The sequence below is a fragment of the Podarcis filfolensis genome (genome assembly GCF_964270895.1).
Source record: "Podarcis filfolensis genome assembly, chromosome: 3".
In the NCBI taxonomy this organism is placed as follows: Eukaryota; Metazoa; Chordata; class Lepidosauria; order Squamata; family Lacertidae; genus Podarcis; species Podarcis filfolensis.
The window spans coordinates 103455320-103474342 of record NC_139606.1 but is presented as its reverse complement, the minus strand read 5'-3'; the positions used below and the strand labels follow the sequence as shown (position 1 = coordinate 103474342).

The window sequence follows — 19023 nt, the reverse complement described above, 5'->3', positions numbered from 1 at the left end:
GTTGTCCCCTTAGTTGTTGAGGCTTATTGACATCAACACAAAGCCGAACCCTTTAGAGTTATTGGCCCAGCCCTGTGGAGTTGCCCTTTGATAGAGATTCAGCAGGCATCTTCTTTATTGACCTTTAAATGTTTGCTGAAAACTTTTCTGTACTGCTAAGCTTATGCAGACTGTTAAGAAAAGCATGGTAACAGCCGATGAACTGTTATTTTAATTCTTTATGTGGTTTTTACTTTTTATTTGTGTGTTTGTATATTCCATAGAACTGGTGCCACTACTCGAGAAATCTATGTGCCTAGTGGCCATTGAACCAAATAGACAGCCAGTGTAGAACCAGAGTAATATGATCTGAACCATAACTCTGCCAACAGTCTGATGGCAGCAAAATGCCTCCTTTTATAGGCCAAAAATTTGTGCAGTGGGGGATTTCTGCTTATCGTTGAAGGTGGAGCATGTGACTCTTATGGGGGAATTTACTGTAGCTCCCTTGCTGCAGTCGACTGGCAACCACTATCTCCTCTGCCCACCCCACTCCCAATCTGTGGGGGAACTATGGTGACCGCTAGCTAGAGCTAAAGTACTCCATTAAGTTTTATTAACACTCACTCATAAAATACAAAAAGGGAGAAGCACTTTTACCCCCCCCAAAAAAAAACAAGAACCCTCCAAAACTTGGGCTAAACTTTTTGCACTCCAGACGTTTGGCCTAGCTATAATTTTACACCAGCTAATTTTCTGAACTCTTTTTAAATTAGACCCACGTCAAGCATGTTACAGTAGTCTGAAATGGAGGTTACTAAAACATGAATACCTTTGGCCAGGTCTCACTTTAATAAAGCCAGCTTTATTAATGGAATCTGACCTCTACCTATTACAACTGCTGCACAAATCTCCATGCCTTTCAAGGAAAATCTGTGTGGGAAGCTGCACAGTTGTAGGGCTAGTTGGATTGCTTTTTCAGGATTAATGTCTTTCTTCCCATCCAATTTAGAAAATTATCAAAGAACCAATGCTAGAGAAGTAGAATTTTTGAAGGCTTTAGAAAGACTTAAATGGAGCACAGAGCTGCTGTGCTCTACTTACAGAAAAATAAAAAATAATTTCTCTCTAATTGCTCACTAGCTCCCTTGAGGATTCAGAAAATGTTTTTGTAATGAGGAACCTTCACTTCTTGAGGGTTAGTTTGCTTACATAACGTTTTGTAGGGAGATTGTGTTATTTTATATAAGTAGTGTAATGTATTTCATCATTGATTTATAGCTGTAAACTGCTTAGAAGCTGTTTGGGCATATGTGTCTGTGTGTGCGTATACACACACACACATATATGTATGCGTATGTGTATATATATATATATATGTATATATATATGTATATATGTATGTATACGTATATGCGCACATGTCAAGAGTGCTGCGTGAAAAGTGTATACCACCCTTCATAATATTTATCACAGATGAATTGCACAGGTATGTAATTTAAAACAAAAGAATAATAAAAAATACAATAAGCCAATACATAAATTAAAATAACAGTTAAAACCGTGCATTAAAATATAGCATCCTCCAAATGCTATTTCAAAATGTAACCCATTAAAATGCCTGCAAGTATTAACATGGATTAGCCTGATGCCTAAAAGACAATAAAGTGGGTGCCAGATAAACCTCCATGAGGAGGGAGTTCCACAATTGATGTACCATAGATGAGAAGGCACTGCCTACTTAATTTCTGATGGTGGAGCCATTCTGAGAAGGGCCTCAAAGTGGAAGGTGTTGGTCCTTGGACAGTTCATATGCAACTGACTCTTAAGAATTGGGTTTCCAAGCTGTGAAGCTCTTTAAAGATACAAACCGGCTCCTTGAGTGTATATTTAATAGAACTGGTGGAAGATGTTCCCAGCAAGTTCTAGTCAGAATCCCGGCTGCTATATTTTGAACTAATTGCAGCTTCTGAACTATCTTCAAGGGAAGCCCCACATACAGTAGTCTACACAAATGTTACCATTTATTGATAAATGCTGCCAGACTTTTCCTGTGCAGAAGAGGATTCCAACTGGCATACCAGCTTAAGCTGGTAGAAACACCAGAAGCTGAAAACTCGCACTGTTCAAGCAACAAAGTTGGATCAAGGTGTGAACCAGATCTTTCAAAGGGAGTGCAACCCTGTTCAAAGCAGGTTGAATCTCCCCTTCCGAGTCTAGGGAAGCAACCACGCACAGTGCTTTCATTTTATCAGGAATAAGTTTCAGTTTATTGGACCCCAGCCAGTGTTTTAAAAGAGCGGTTTAAAAATCGTGTACAGTGTAGCATAGCAAATAAAACCTTGAAATATGCTTTACACGTGATCAAACCCAGTTGCGGGGAATAGACAAGGATAAACGAGTACAAACTGTCCATAGCCAACAACAGGAAAGGCAACAGAAACAAGGACAAACCCTAAGTTTGCATTCTTTGAAGCGAGACCCATCCAAATTAATAGAACTTCTGAGTAAGCATGGTGAGGACCAGAGTTGAATTCTTCTGCATTTTACATAACTGTTGATAGGGCCTCTTAGTCGAAAGAAGACAGATCTACCAAGGGCTGAAGCAGTTCTAAACATACTCTTTTCTCTGCTTGGCTGTCTTATGGAGGTAGCTGTTCTTAAAGCTCGCACACCTTGGATCTTGCTGTGTGCGGTACCTGGCAATCCTTGGTCAGCTGAGTGCTAAAGGTGGCCGTTTCAAGAGAAAGTCATCTGTTTAGTTCAGTGAGATCATTTATGTTCTTGGAACAGATTTAGCTCTTAGTGTTGCTGTCACCGTTGTGATACTCAGACAATATCCAAGAAGTTGGCTTCGGCCTGTCTTTGAGTTGCTGGCTTCCAATTCCCCACCCTTCTCCCCCAAAGCACCCTGCATGGTGTAAGCCAGTAACTTTTCACTACTCACTACTTTTAAGTTTGTGCTGCTGACTCACAGCATGGTCGCTTCTGCTAATTTTGTGCATGAAGACCGCTGAGGATTTTGTAAAGAGGGCAATTGCTTGCGCCAGCAAGGCTTGTTGCAAGCTGCGCTCTGACCCCGAGGTGAGTTTGCCACCTTTCCTAGTGCTACTTCCTCTCACTGGGTCTAAACTGGGGTTGTTTCACCAGCACGATCTGCCTGTGATGACCTGCATTAATTCTGTTATGTTTCTCCTCTCTCCCCTTTCGTGTGTATGTGTTTTCCCTCTTCTTCCTCAGATAAATGGCTCGTTTAAATTGGGAGCTGCTACTAAAATATTCTCTGGCTGGCAAATGCAGTGCCTAGCAGCTGCTATCAAGGACGAACCAAACATGAGTGGGGGAGGGGAGCAGGTCGACATTCTGCCGGCCAACTACGTGGTGAAGGACCGTTGGAAAGTGGTGAGTATTTTCCTCTCTCTGCATCTCTTCTAGCCATGATGGAATGTCTTCTTCTCAAACTACCCTTTTACATGGGTCTCTTCCAGTTATCTGAATCCTGCTCTTTTTGATTAGCTGCTCTGATGCCTCTAGGAGCTTGTGAATACAGTGGTACCTCTGGATGCGAACGGGATCCGTTCCGGAGGCCCGTTCGCAACATGAAAAGCCCACAGCCTGAAGCGCCGTATCTGTACAGGTGTGTGGCACGGTTTAGCGCTACTGCGCAAGGGCGAGCAGTGAAACCCGGAAGTAACCCTTTCCGGTACTTCTGGGTCGCCGCGGGACGCAACCTGAAAAAACGTAACATGAAGCAAACATAACATGAGGTAAGACTGTACTTGGTTTTAGTGGGGGGTTTTATAAGAAAGAAAGAAAGAAAGAAAGAAAGAAAGAAAGAAAGAAAGATCTAAATTGTAACGAACCTACCATTCACCAGTGGCTCATTGTAATGAATTTACCAGGCACACTTCAAATGATGTTGGGACTACAACTCCCCACATCCCTGATGATTGGCCATGATGGCTGGGGCTGATGGGACTTGCAGTCCAACAACATCCAGAGGGCAGAAGGTTCTGCTTGCCTGATTTAAGGAAGCTGCAGCTGGGGCAGAACATGATGACTTATCTTGTGCTGAGAGAGGTGTGGGAGGCAGGTCAACTGGAGAATATTGCATCACTGCTCCAGCCACCAGTACTAGTTCCCTGTTGTCTTTTAGGCAGATTTCACAGTATTGATTTTTAACATATAAAGACCCATCTAAACATTTCTCTTTATCCAGGCCTTTAGTCATTAAATAGTCTATGGCCTGTTAAAGTTGGCTGGGTGGGATCGTTATGATTATTTCATTATTATGCTATATGTCATTGTGCTTTTTATTACATTTTTATTATTGATGCTCTGTAAAATGTGTTCTTAGTGTTGTACACCGCCCTGGGATCTTTTGCTAAAGGGCAGTATATAAGTTGAATAAATAGTAGTAGTGGTAGTATAAATAATAGTGGTAGTAAATAAATAATAATAATTTCCTAGAGGACCCAGCATATCTTAAGAAACAGCGCATTCCATTTTCTACCATCATGTTTCCTCAGACCGATTATACTGTATTGGCCCGAATATAAGCTGCACTTTCCTCCCAAATTCTGATCATGAAAAGTTAAAGTGCGGCTTATATTTGTGGCCTTACGCCGCCAGCAAAGCAGCACGGCTGGCCCCCACCCGTAGGAAGCAGCACGGGGCAACGGCGTGCAGTTTGCCCACTGCTCCCAAGCCTCCCCTGAGCTGCCAAATTTTAAAAGTGTGGCTTATTTGTGGGTGCGGCTTATATTCGGGCTGATATGGTATGTACTTCCTTAATAATGCCATCAGAATGAGAAACGAAGACAGTTTGCCCATGCAGAGATTGATTCTAGGTGACTGCTCTACAACCCTATAGCTCCTTTCTATTTAATCTCTACCTGTGGGACCATAATTACTATAACAGCAGCTGGATAATCTTAAGTGTTGTCAAACTTTTTTAAATGTATTGTTTGTTTTACTTATTTTGCAAGCAGGTCCTGCAATAAACTGTTGCAGTGCAGAGTACCCCTGTTCAGGATGCCAGCTAGGCCCTTTCCCAGGATACTCCATTCCACTCCCCCACCCTGAGTTTTCCAATCTGTTCCCCCACCCCACCCCAGCTATCATGTCGTAGCCACTGAATATGCTTGATCTTCATTGGGATGATTCAAAGTCTTCCTTGCTTGGTTCTGCCCCCCACCCCCGGCTCAAAGTTTTTTCATAGTTCTGTAAACCTTGGAGCTGGCCTCAGCCTGTTAATATTCCCACTTGTGTGGGAATGCCATTTTAGCTACATAAGAATTGGCACTTGGGAAATTGAGTTTGTTATTAGTACAATATGGAATAACAGCAGTTATTACTTTCTCTAATTTGATGATGATGTAATTATTCAAATTGGCACTTCTCTATAAGCTTTTGCATCCAGGGCCTTCCTAATGTTCCTTGTGGAACAGTGGGTGACTACCTTAGGTCTGTGTGTTCAAGCTGAATTTCCCTGTGTCTGCCCTTCTGATTGTTAGGGAAAATTGGACTCTGAGGAAAAGTGTCTTGTTACTATGGCTGTGAAGTGGGTTGTATTTTTCCTCTTAATTCCATCATGTAAGGAGGCCCTTTCCGGATACTGCTAAGACAAGTTCAAACTGCTAGACTGGATGCTGTGTGAGGTAAAGGTAAAGGGACCCCTGACCATTAGGTCCAGTCGTGGCCAACTCTGGGGTTGCCACGCTCATCTCGCTTTATTGGCCGAGGGAACCAGCGTACAGCTTCCGGGTCATGTGGCCAACATGACTAAGCCTCTTCTGGCGAACCAGAGCAGCGCACGGAAACGCCGTTTACCTTCCCGCCGGAGTGGTACCTATTTATCTACTTGCACTTTGATGTGCTTTCGAACTGCTAGGTTGGCAGGAGCAGGGACCGAGCAACAGGAGCTCACCCCGTCACGGGGATTTGGACCGCCAACCTTCTGATCGGCAAGCCCTCGGCTCTGTGGTTTAACCCATGTAAGGAGGCCCTTTCCAGATACTGCTAAGACAAGTTCAAACTGCTAGAGTGGATGCTGTGTGAGGTACAGGGCTGTAAACAGCAATAGCAGAAAGAAATGACATGAACTGCCTTCAAGGAAGAAGGAATGGGTGATTCCTTGTTTGCCCTCCCCTCATCCCTTTGTCATTCATATCTGTTAGGGCTGCATTCATCCATTCACTTAATATTTATCCAGTTAAGAGATTTGCTGTACCACCCATCTTGTGAGCTGTCAGGCCCTTCTCTCCCAGTCAACACCATAAGAGAGCATGTTCGCAACTGGTTTATCTTGAGAAAATAGTAGAGCTAGCTGTTACCTTTGAAACAGGAAACAACACCACCTTACCATGCATTCATTATGCTTTTCACCAAATCTTACAGGAGAGCTGACAGAGTGATAGATGGTGCGGGTAGTGACTTCACCATGTCCCAAATGTAATGTTGCTGCCAGGTTTCTGCTTGGTGCACTGCTTCTTGTCCTATTTCTGTCTAGCAACTAATGCAGCAAGCCTCTGCTCTCTCAGCTAATAAATGTGCAGCATCTCAGTGAGGTGCAGGTATTTTGTACTTTTTTGGATTTGTCTGCAACAGGGTAACTGGGAGCTGTTTTTTTGCTTTCCTTCCACGCTGTTTGTGTTCCTTCAGAATACGTGAACTGCAGCTGAGGAGGTCAACTGCTAATGTGGCTTTCATGCTTGCTGGGTTCTGAAGTGTCTGGCACGCTGCCAGCAATATCAGCTTCTATTGTATTCAACTGTTCAGTGGCACACTGAATTAAGCATATTATTTTTGTAGGTAAAGGCTGAATATGCCAAACTTAAGATTCTTGCTGTTTCTTGCACTCAAAGGATGCTAGCTTTTCAAAATGCTTAAATGAAAAATTCTTAAATGAAGGTTTTATCAGTCTTTGCACATCCTGATCTCTCTTTCTCTTCCCTTTCCCTTATCATGTTGTCTCAGGGGAGTTGTCCTTCAAAAAATCTATATAATCTGCATAGTTCTGAGTTAAGTTAAAATACTATGCTTTTCCATTAAAATCTTTTCAGCTTGTATGCAAACATGAATTGGGCTTGGGGTGTAAGTTTTAGCTTAATTACAGGGATATTTATTGCAAAGTGCAGCTGATTTGTTGTGTCAAAGGGATCCCTGGATTTCACTGTATGTTTTATATTTACTCTGTGTCAGAGTGACAGATTTTTATTTCTTCGGTTACATGTGAAAGCTATCTAAAGTGCCATATACCAGTTTATGTTAAGGAGGAATTCTTCAAATTGCTTTAATAAACCCTTGTTTAAGTTCCTTGTTTGCCCATTACAGCAAAAATTCTAGCAGAATAGGTATGAATGAGACTCTTTGGGTACCTGCAGTACAAACTTAAGCCGCCCTTCCCTCTCCCGTTTGTGGATTTTGTGTGAAGTGAGAGAAGTTGTGGTTTATTAGGCAGCCACAAACTAGAAAAAAATGAGGATTTCAGAACTGGCTCATTTCAGCTTGCTAGACTCCTATTTCCCCACATACTCTGTCCAAACCTGGTTTTAGTGTGCCAGTGTACAGTGGGTGTGTTTTTCATATTCAGTCTGGCCAGTGAATCTGATCTGATTTTGCTTTGGAAATGTTCAGCCATGGATAGTTCTGAATGTCCTGAAGCAGTTTTTTTCCAACTCCAGCCTACTGATGTAAGATTGTATTTCATAAATAAAATAATTTTCTCTTAACACTAATCCCAGTCCAGCATTTGTATAGCTGGATAAATAAGTGTATAATGATGAATAATTTTATGTATTTTTTTAGCAATTTATATTTTTTTCTGGAGGAAAATTAAGATAAGCATCGTATTACAGTACAGTGTACCAATGGTGATGTTGCTTCTCCGCCTGCGGCAGATGTAGCAAGGTGTGTGGTGGCCGTAGAGTGGGTGACGACAGGAACAGGTATGGTGGCAGCAGTAGGAGGAAGGCTGCATTTCCTGTTTCTCCTCAAACAGCAAAATGGGACATGCCACCCTGGCTGCCAATATCGTTTGAAGTGGAACATAGAATCATAGAGTTGGAAGGGATTCCCCAAAGGTCATCTAGTCCAACCCCCAGCAATGCAGGAGTCTCAGCTAAAGCATCCATGACAGATGGCCACCTAACCTCTGCTTAAAAACCTCCAAGGAAGTAGAGTCCTCAACCTTCTGAGGAAGTCTGTTCCACTGCTGAACAGCTCATACTGTCAGAATGCTTTTCCTGATGTTTAGTCGGAATCTCCTTTCTTGTAACTTGAAGCCATTGGTTCAAGTCCTACCCTCCAGAGCAGGAGAAAACAAGCTTGCTCCGTCTTCCATGTGACAGCCCTTGAGATATTTGAAGATGGCTATCATATCTCTTCTCAGTCTCCTCTTTCCCAGGTTAAACACACCCAGCTCCTTCAATCATTCCTCATAAGGCTTGGCCTCTAGACTCTTGATCATTTTAGTTGCCCTCCTCTGCACACATTCCAGCTTGTCAACATCCTTCCTAAATTGTAGTGCCCAGAATTGGACACAGCATTGCAAGTGTGGTCTGACCAAGGCAGAATAGAGCAGTACTATTACTTCCTTTGATCTGGACACTATACTTCAGTTGATGCAGCCTAGAATAGTATTAGCTATTTTTGCTGCTGCTTCACACTGTTATTTCTGTTTAAGTCTTATCTCCATCTCTCCCTGATCAAATCCCTGTTCAGTGTGAGTAGCTGATAAAAAAATCAATGAGTAAGTTGATACTCCTGATTTCGACCCAAACTGTGTCTGTAAGCCAGTGAAATGAAGACTGGTGTTATGTCTTAATTGTTGTTTACTTCAGTGTCAAGGAGATGTGTTTGGCTTTAGAGCCAGCTCATATAGCTCCCTTAAGAACATAATAACATTCCTGCTGGATCACACCAAAGGTCTGAATTTGGGAATGGGCGTTTTTATGAAAACTGATCACACAATTACCAAGGAGTTGATGGCATTTAGGATAGAGGATAGGATATCCGTATTCCTCACTCTCTTTCTCTCTCTCACCTGAGTGTGATTTCCGCTCAGCAGTAAACTTAGATCAGCCCTTTTTAAATTGTCCTGACCAAAAATTGGAAGCCTTTTGAGATCTTTAGTTATAAGGTCAGTTGCCTTGAACTGGGCTTCCCTTGACTTTCCTGATGAAAAGGGCGAGAGGGAAGCCATTGGGAATTAACATTTTGAGCAGTACCTGAATGGGAAGGTAGACAGAGCACTGCAGCCATCAGAAGAGATCAGGTTTCCAATGTCCTTTGAAGCTTGCAATGCTCCAGGCACTTGCCAAAGGCTTCACACGGAAGATGAGTTTTGATCAGTGTATTGAAGTGGGAGGGATATATGACATTATACATGTACTGCTCTGTGAGGGAGTTCCAGGTCACCTAACAATTACTGCTGTTCCAAACAACTTGTTTATTTGCCCAGTTATTCTAGTTAAGGTCATCAAATGGGTGGAAAGCCCAAATCTGCAGGAATGTCGTAGAATTCCTGCAGATGACTTGGGAGCAGGGGTGTTGATCCCAAACTAACGTAACTGTAACAAGATGGCATTTTAAAAGATGGAAAGTATACTTCTGGAGGGGACAATATGAATTGGTTTGCTCTTAAGGAGAAAGGCAGTGGTTGGCAGTTTGTTTCCTAACAATAGCAGGCAGGGGAAAGGTTAGTGAGCGTTGCTTCCCCATTTTTAGGAGTTATCCGTCTATAGGTTCACATATCTGCATACTATATCTGCAATTTGGGCCTTTTGTTAATGGCTGTTTCAGCTGTACTCCAGATGACATTAGTTAACATGACAATAATAAGAAGTTTGCCTGCAGTCACCCAGCTTCACTTTTGGACAAATGTGTTCTGAGGCAGGCCCATTTATGTTCAACGTATGAATCCCTAGGGCAACCAGGAAGAAATAATTAAAATGAAGCAGCAGCAACTGTACCAGATGGTTGCTGAGCAGGTGCTTTTGCTTGAACTGATGATTGATAGTCCAGAAGAGAAGGATAGCCTGAGGAAGGGAAGGATGTCACCAAAAGTATTTCAAAAGTACCCTAATGATGTACAGTTGGGGAATAAAAGAATAGTGTGTGCCCAAACGGGATATGTTAAGCACACCGCACAATAAAGAATTAAAGACTAAAAGAGTTTTGAATTAATACTGTTGTTTATACCTATGAGCGCTGCATTTGCCAAACATTTTTGTTAATAAACTGAATTACACTGGACACTGCACTGGGTTTAAGTAGAGAACAATTCTCACAGGGATTGATTGATTGATTGATTATATTTGTTAGTCGCGTTCCTTACAATGTAACTCAAAGCAGCATACATTAAGTAGGCCCAGCCCTCCTTCACTAAGCATGCCAATCTAGAACCTCCACCTTCCAACTGGGGCCATGCCCATACTTTAAATAAATGGCTATGAATTAATATACAGTAAAAGCAGCCTTTCGCTACCCACTTGGCATGAAGGAGTAGAACTTACACACAGACCTGAGCTTCTTTCTTTGTCCCCCAGAAATTAAGCAGTGCTCCCACCATTCTTCTGAGAAGGAAGTCCACAGGGTTTTTTGGTGAAATGTTTAAAGCTGATAAAAGCACTGCTAAAACTTACAATGGTACTTCATACTTTGCTATACGCACACACTCATTCACTACTGTGGCACGAGACCATCAATGGAGAACACCTCACTCGTTCCCTTTTGGGATCCTTAATTCCTCCTTCCTCTGGGAGAGTAGCACGAAGACTGCATAAGGATTCTTTCCTGGCCCCATTTTTATCCTACCTTTCTTCCAAGAATCTCAGGGCAATGCTTATGACCTCCCCCTGCCACTCTTTTATCCTCACACTAGCCATTTGAGATAGGTTAGGCTAAGAGAGACCATTTTTTGTGGTGACTGCCACACATATCCCCAAACTAGAATGGTGCTAGGTTCAAGGCATTGCGGAGAACAAAAATGTGGGCAGGCCGCCAATATAATTGCTGTTGCTGCTACTTGCAAGACAGAAACTCCAACCACCAGCAGCACACAGAGTATTTGCTACTGCTAATGGTGAGCCTAATCCCTGGAAAACTGCTGGAGAAATTTGGTGAAATCATAGAATTGGAAGGGATCCCAAGGGTCATCTAGGCCAACCCCCTGCAATGTAGGAATCTCAGCTAAAGCATCTATGGCAATTGGCCATCCAACCTCTGCTTAAAAACCTCCAAGGAAGGAGAATCCACAACCTCCTGAGGGAGACCATTCCACTGTCAAACACTTCTCAATTTCTCTGCAAATGGATAGGGTGGAAAAATTTGAGAAATGATTTGTGAACAGCTCTAGTTTCTAAGAGATTTTCCACATAGCACCTTGCTGCATAAGTGCTGTGATGCTTTGCCAGAAGCACAGGAACTTCACTTGAGAAGTCATGTCATTTTTCCTCATCAGTACATTTTTCTTTGATAATTTTCCATATTTACTGTTGGAAGCGAGCCATGTGGACCACACCAGGATTTGGCAACATGGCCTTGCAGAGACTAGCATGGGTTAAATAGTTTCATGCGTTATCAGAAGGACTTAAACAGGATGCTTGGACCCCAGATCAGTAGTTTTGCAGACATGGCCCCAAACACTTTGCTGATTGTGCCATTTTCATAATAATGGGCTCTGGCTGGGACCTTTCCTTATACTTTTCAGTGTTTGGATCTGGCACCATTCCAGCAGTGAAACAGTCACCATTTTTATATCAGTTTAATATATCTATCACGCTTTCCCCTAGATATTGCATGCTGTCAGTACTTTTGATAAATGGAGATGTTAGTTCTTCTCATTTAACAGGGTGACAGTTCAATTTCTAGTCACTTTCTAAGCATTTGATGTTCAGATTGCTGACAGTAGAGACTGGTAATTTCAAAAAAGAAGGATGGAGAATAGCACACATATTTGTTTTTTAAAAATAAAGACAAAACATTTTTTGCTGCTGAATTTAAAGAGAGTGCACCCTCAGCAATTATTAGAAAATACTTTGTTTTGATGTATTTAATTTTCCCTTTAGAAAATATTTTCAGACTTCAAGTCTGGTAGCCTCCCCACCCCCATAGCAAGTGGTTCTTGTCCTGCCACAAATTCAGATTATTCCATTATAAAATATTAGAAAACATACATATTACAAACTTTCAGATTTGACAATCCCTTGTTTGATCTTAGATGCTCTCCTCTAATTTTATAATAATAATAATAATAATAATAATAATAATAATAATAATAATTTATTATTTATACCCCGCCAATCTGGCTGGGCTTCCCCAGCCACTCTGGGTGGCTTCCCAAAAAATATTTAAATACTGCAATACATCAAACATTAAAAGCTTATCCCCTGTAAACAAGACATACAGCAGCCCTTCACAGTCTTTCTTAGGGCACACATCACACAGCCACAAAGCTGGATTTTTACACACCGCAGCGACCAGCAATCAATCCCAGTTCTGTGGCAGATAGACCTGCCTCAGACATGCGCTTTCAAACGTCTCTGTGATATATTCACAGCTTCCATCAAATGTGGCTTACCTCTGGTCCTCCAGATCAGTGGTGTAGCGTGGGGGGTGCAGGGGGGGCCGGCCGCACCGGCCGCAACATCGGGGGGGGGGGGGCGCGCGCTCGCACTTGCAGCTCTCTGCCCCCTGCTAAAATCCACGGGTTAGGGGGCGCAAATTACTTGCCTTGCCCCGGGTGCTGACAACCCACGCTACGCCACTGCTCCAGATGTTGGACTTCAGCCCCTATCAGCCCCAGCTGCCAGTGTCAACTGCCAGGGATGATGGGAGGTATAGTCTAATGTCATTGGGAGGGTCACAGGTTAGCCTGGTTTACTTGTTGAGTGTATGTCTACAGTTTTATTTTTGTAGGTGTACACACAGAAAATGTAATGTGTGAAGCAGACTTGTACTCCTAACACCCAGAAGAACTACTGGAGGTGAGCTCATTCTGTTTCAGCTTGGTGTATGCCACCTATTGCTGGTTCAAAATTCAGAGCAGGTGCCCCAATTCCTCTCTGAATATGTTGGTGGCAACTGAAAAAATAATCTGTGTAATAATTAGGAATCATACATTGCATCCCAGCATCATGTGACACGTGTCTTATTTTGAAATTGATACTTAGTTAAGGGGCCACCTGATGCCACCTTCCATGGGTTTGCTGAAGCTATAACTTTTAGCTACCTTATATACCATGCAGGGATCCTGAAGTTTATCCTGTCAGCTTTTTCTGCTGTCCTCTTTTCTGCTTTCATTGATTTCTCTGCATGATGGGTCTATGGCAATATTCCCTGCATTTTCATCCACTTAATGTTTTGCAGTGTTTTCATTGATCTTTTTATATCATAGTTGTGCTTGAGCCTATTTTTAGAAAGCAAAGCAATCCATCCTTTGTTTTTAAAATTAAAACTGTGGTCATTAATATGCGCACTAAACATCTATGCCACCTTGCTTGTTTGAAATTGACATTGTTTTGAAATTGAACTCAGGCCTTGCTGCACTTGTTTAATTCTACTGCAATTCTGCCATTGTTGCTGAGAATGCAATTGTTTTACGTGGTCTGCTATACTGAGATTGACTAGGTGTTTCTTTTTCCATTGTATCCCCTTGCCGCCGTGCCAGTACCAGTTAACTGGACTACCCCATGATTGCCTGGGCATGGTTTGCATTTCTGCTACTCATTATAGCATATAATTTCTTTAAAACTTCTCTTCAGAGAGCATACAGTCAAAAGTATTCTATACCAAAGTGCAGTGTAGTTCTGCATCAAATTCTGTTGAAACGAAGAGTCAGATTATGTAACCTTGCATACATTTTGTGTAATTTCAGTTAGCTAGAGCAGAAGGGTGAAGAGTCATAAAAACTACGGAAGCCTGATCCCTGGCTTTTCAATGCCTTCCTTTGTTTTGAGATGTTATTAGAGTCGGTCCCTACACTTTCATGTTATGTACTTTTAAAAAACGAAAGTTGAGATTCTTGGAACTCTGAGATATGGTCTTTTATATATCAGTGGGGTAATCTGTGACCCTTCAGATAACGTTTGACTACAGCTCCCACCAGTCTTCACTAGTATGGCCAGTGTTCAAGGATAATGGGAGCTATGATCACTAGGAATGTAGGAAGCTATGAATACCTTGGATGATGGGTTCTGGCCAAGCCCAGTGTTTCCAAGACATTCAAGATTTCCAGAGTGAATCCTGCACCAGTAATGTGCTGTGAGCTATTTTTGTAAAACATTATACTTCCTATGAACAGACCCAGACATTAAGATCTTCCCCAGAAATCCCCCCTTGCTGTTTTTGAAGTGTTTTAGAGGAGGTGTTTAGGGATTGGGCCTTTTCTACCATGGCTTTGAAACTGCCTCCTGGAGAGAGTTCATTCTGCTCCCTCTCTTTGTTTTCATTGCAGAGTGAAAGCTACATTGTTCATGGAGGGTGACATTTAGAGCTCTCCTGAGTGGGTTTCCTTCTCTGGCTGTTCTACTGGGGTTTTTCTTTTTTTCTTTCTGCTAGTCTTTGATTTCTGTTTACTGCTGCTTAATTGATTTGATATCTGATTCTTGGTTGATTTGTGTATGTGCTTTGTTTTTAATATGTGCTTCATTTTAAAACGTTGTTAGCTGTCTTGTGGATCTTTTAGCTCAAAAAAGAGAGAGAAAAATATGTAATGTAAAGATGTAATTCAGAGCACAGGAAGAACAGTTTTTCTTGCCTCAAAGATTAGAGCAGAAATACAATGGAGTAATTGTGAAAGTAACTGCCATTGGATTCAATGGGAATTATTTTTGAGTGAACTTGTATGGCATTGGGCTATATGCCATCCAACTGGGAATTTTCCTAGTCAACAAGAGTAAGACATGAAATGCACTGTGGAACATTTGCTATCATGTAGTTTGAATTGATGTCCTGATACCCAGCTAGGTCATCCCGTGCAAATATGAGGATGAACATGTTGCTAGCAGTTTCTCCATATTGTGCCAATAACAGTCTTGGTACTTTGTCAACAGACATGGTGCGTTCACATCAGCATTAACTGCCTCAGCTGGGATTACCTCACTGCTGACATAAGTCGTACCACTAAACTAAATGCTGTTTCTTTGGAAGCAGAAACCATGTCCAGACACGTTGTCCTCTCCATTGCTTAGTCTTGTGATATCTCACATGTCTTGCAGTGAGGGAGTGTTAATATATGCTTCGAATAGCTTTGCAGCACCTCCCTGCATCCTAAGAGAGATTTTAATATTCATACTACCTGGAATTTGTATAGTGCAGTAGAATATTCACAGTGCTTCATTTACATTCACATATCTCAATATTAGAACAATTCTGCAAGGTAGGCCAGCAAGATTGTCCCTGTGTTGCAGATGGTGTGTTGTTAGTGGCTTCCTGAAGGCTACCCAATGAGTTCAAGGCAAAGGCGACATTTGAACCCGAGACTGCAAGTCTCGTAGCTACTATGTTACACAGCTCCCAGTCTTGAGTTTTACGATGGTAGCCTTTCTATGTATGGCACACAAGGTGACCTTGTTCATCACAGAGGTCTGATGAACCCGCCGTGGTGGGACCTATTGGGATAATCCACCCCTGGTGACTTAAAAAAGTCAAGGGATTCCTGAATGCTTTGAAGGATTTTCCAGAAGCCAGAGCTGGCAATCCTGTCAAGGCATTGGTCTTGCTACGGAATGGTGAGATGTGCTGGGCTGTCAACATGATTGCTTCCAAGTGCTCTTTTTGACACTTTCTGGAGAGCTCCTCAGTTTTTCAGGGAGCTCCAAGCTATAAAACAAGTTGGATGAAGGCTAGAGCACAAGTGGTGTAAGACTCAATTTGAAACTGATCGGACACAATAGCTATGCCTATTGCAATATGGTAAAGGTGACAAAGAAGACTTACTTTGCCACCTCCATCTGGAGTAGCCTGTCAGCAGAGCTATTCCGTGTGGTTGTCCTCAGGAATAGAGTTTTGGGACAACTTAGAGGCCTGTTGTGACAAGTTTCCCAGGCATTCTGAGGATAAAATCATCTATCTCTATCTTTAGTTGAATGCTACTATTATTGCAGAGCCAAGTGAAGTGTTTGACAGAACATCTCGTGGGATTGGTTTCAGTTGATGAAGCTTGAGGACACGGACAAGATGATTGCAGTGGTTTGGCCCACAGCATTCTCCTTTGACACCTGCCAAACATAGTTAATTTGAACTAGCCAAGAGGAGTTGGCTGGTTGAGTCCAGGGAGTAAACCCATCTTTGTGTGGAGGGATTGGTGCCTTCCCCCTTGAAGGAGGCAGTAGGAATATATGACGTTTTCCTGTATAGTTCTTCAGTTTTAGGATTCAGGTGAGCTGAAATGCAGTTTGTAAATCCACAAATAATAATTGTGATTAACGATCTGCTAGGCTGCTTCTGTTGGATGGAAGCAATGAATTCCTTGTAATGTGAAGTTTGGGCCTCAGTGGTTATATCAGCAAGCTGCAGGTAGCTTACAACATTCGTCATTTGTGTCACTATTTTTGTAATTCAGAAGACTTCTGGCTCAGGAAACAGAGACAATGCTATAGTGGGGCATTGTTCTGGCCTATAAAACACCATACATCTATCTCTGAGACTGCAAAGTGACACCACCACTGATTGTAGTCTTCAATTGTCTAAATGATTTATGTCATGTCTTGTAATTAAGTACAATGTTGGCTATGCTGGTTTGATTAGAGTTGGCTGAAAGGCTTTTCTTCCACAATTTAGAGTTGACACACCCAGTGGAAACCTCTATCCTTGCATATCTTCCCAGCCATGGAACTGGTTAAGTATTTGGTCAGTATAAATTGCTTTACAAGACAGAATACTTGGCAGAAATCCTGCCACAGACTTGTGCAGATTTTTGTTGTGGGGGGAGGTGGTTCAGTGATCAATAGTTCTTCAAGTCTGCTTGGTCACTTCTTTTTGCCAGCCAGATTGACTGTGATTGACACCATTCAGATGCACACTCCTTTTATTTATATTTGCCCTTGCTGAACAGGGTTGTCAGCAGTTCATAGTACACTGGCTTTGGTATTCATGAAGTTACATTAACAGATGCTTTGTGATGGAGCCCTAGATAAAAGGTGAAATAAGGTTAAGCAAAACACTGCTCATGAGCCAAAAGGCAGTCTCAAGGAAGTCTAGGATAGCTAATGAAGGATTGTGAATGGAAACCTTGCCAGTGCTATAGGAGCAGTGTGTGGAAGGGTGTGGGGTGAAGGGAGAGTGTCAGTAAAAAGGCGGTTACTTCTACTCAGGCATAATCTGATATTCCTGGCTGTTGGAAGTCACCAAAGGGCCTTGTTCCTCTCCTTTCCCCACCTCATTATATGTGGCTTTCTAGCAGGGCCTCTTTCAAAGCCCCTTGGCTTCAGTTACAAGGAAGCCTTTACACTGAGCAGGATATTAGTCATAAGGGTCTTGCTCTAGGACAAGATAATTGTTTTGTGCCACAATACTGGGAATCTCTCTTTCCCCCCACTCTACATTGCCATTTCTGGGCCAGCTAATGGAGTGGGACCTCTATGGCGAAATTACTGCTTCCCCTGACTCTCCTCTCTGCTTAAGCAGACAGGAATGGGGAAATAGGATTTGGCTGGTTCCCAAGTGCCCCTACCTCCCACCATGGGCTGCTTTGACAGGTGGATGGGTGACCCATTATGTCAGGTTACCCAACTTCAAAGGAAATAATCAGGACAGCACTTTTAAGTGTTCTCCAGTTATTTCCTTTTTTCTTTGCAGCCCACCTTAAGTTCGACTGCAAATAAAAAATGTTCCTAACTTTTAGGAGTTGATTAATATACCTACATAGCGTGGATTAAGAAGGCAATGTAGTACGTTGTGATGTGCAATGAGCAAATAAGGATTCCAAGTCATCTTTGATGCTTAGCTGCCCAGTGGTGAATGCAAACCATTGCCTTTCAAACTGTTCAGTGTGGCTCATTCATAGTGGATAGCTTTATTTAAGTTTCCTAAACTATGGACAGCAGAGAATAAGAAGAATAGTTTTGAATTTCTGGCTTTTAATTATAAGCTTGTAGAGTTTGTCTTTGAACTCCTTTGGACTTGAAAACAAACAATTCCCTTAGATAAAATGTACCGTAGCCACTTGTTGTTGTTTAGTCGTTTAGTCGTGTCCGACTCTTTGTGACCCCATGGACCAGAGCACGCCAGGCACTCCTGTCTTCCGCTGCCTCCTGCAGCTTGGTCAAACTCATGCTGGTAGCTTCAAGAACACTGTCCAACCATCTCATCCTCTGTCGTCCCCTTCTCCTTGTGCCCTCAATCTTTCCCAACATCAGGGTCTTAATCCAGTTAATATTAGGGTTTGCAATTGGCAGCCCACAGGTAACGAGTAGCCCAGGATTGGGGAACTTTTTCTGTGGTGTGTCACATTTCCTTGGTGCCAATCTGCCAGAGACTGCATGCTGAGAGTGGGGAGGATCCTTTTCTCCCTCTTGGCTCCCCACACTTGCGTAAAATTAGGCCTGTGGATTACTCACCCAACGTCTAAGCACTTTGGCTACAACCCAATGGAGAAAGGAAGAGTCTGGAGGGAGAAGCTGCGAGCAGGTCATACTGCATAGTTAGCTTTGCCCCCCTCGCACTCCCGCCATGATCACATGTAACTACTGAGCAGGTTCTTTGATCCATTCAGCAGTGTTAAGATAGGTGTTTGTTTCCATAAATACATTTGTTCAAATTTATGAGTTTATGATATCCTCTCAATTGGTTGATGTCAAGATTATCCTGGTAATAAGAAATGATTGTAATTGGAAGAAGACCCCCACCCCGGTAGAAAACCGAATCATACAAAGAGCCTCAAAGTAGACCTTGCTTTTCCCTATAAGATTTTACAGAGCAAAGCAGAGTTTCAGGTGGGTTCAGCCACTGCCCGTAAAACACCTTTCCTCTGTGTCCTTCTATTATTTATCCCCCTATCCCCTTTTGTGCGTGTTGAAAAGAGCTTGAGGGTGCTGCAGA

At 42.4% G+C, this 19023-nt stretch overlaps 1 protein-coding gene across 1 annotated transcript in view; it reads left to right on the top strand.

The window, feature by feature from the left end:
• Window positions 1-3226: 3226 nt before the first annotated feature.
• The window catches only part of TTBK1 (tau tubulin kinase 1), an 86882-nt gene continuing 71085 nt past the window's right edge, over window positions 3227-19023 (top strand). Inside the window, exon 1 of the mRNA XM_083605698.1 lies at window positions 3227-3381. Within this exon, the coding sequence (XP_083461824.1) occupies window positions 3274-3381 (108 nt within the window). The 5' untranslated portion in view covers window positions 3227-3273. The remainder of the gene's footprint in view (window positions 3382-19023) is intronic.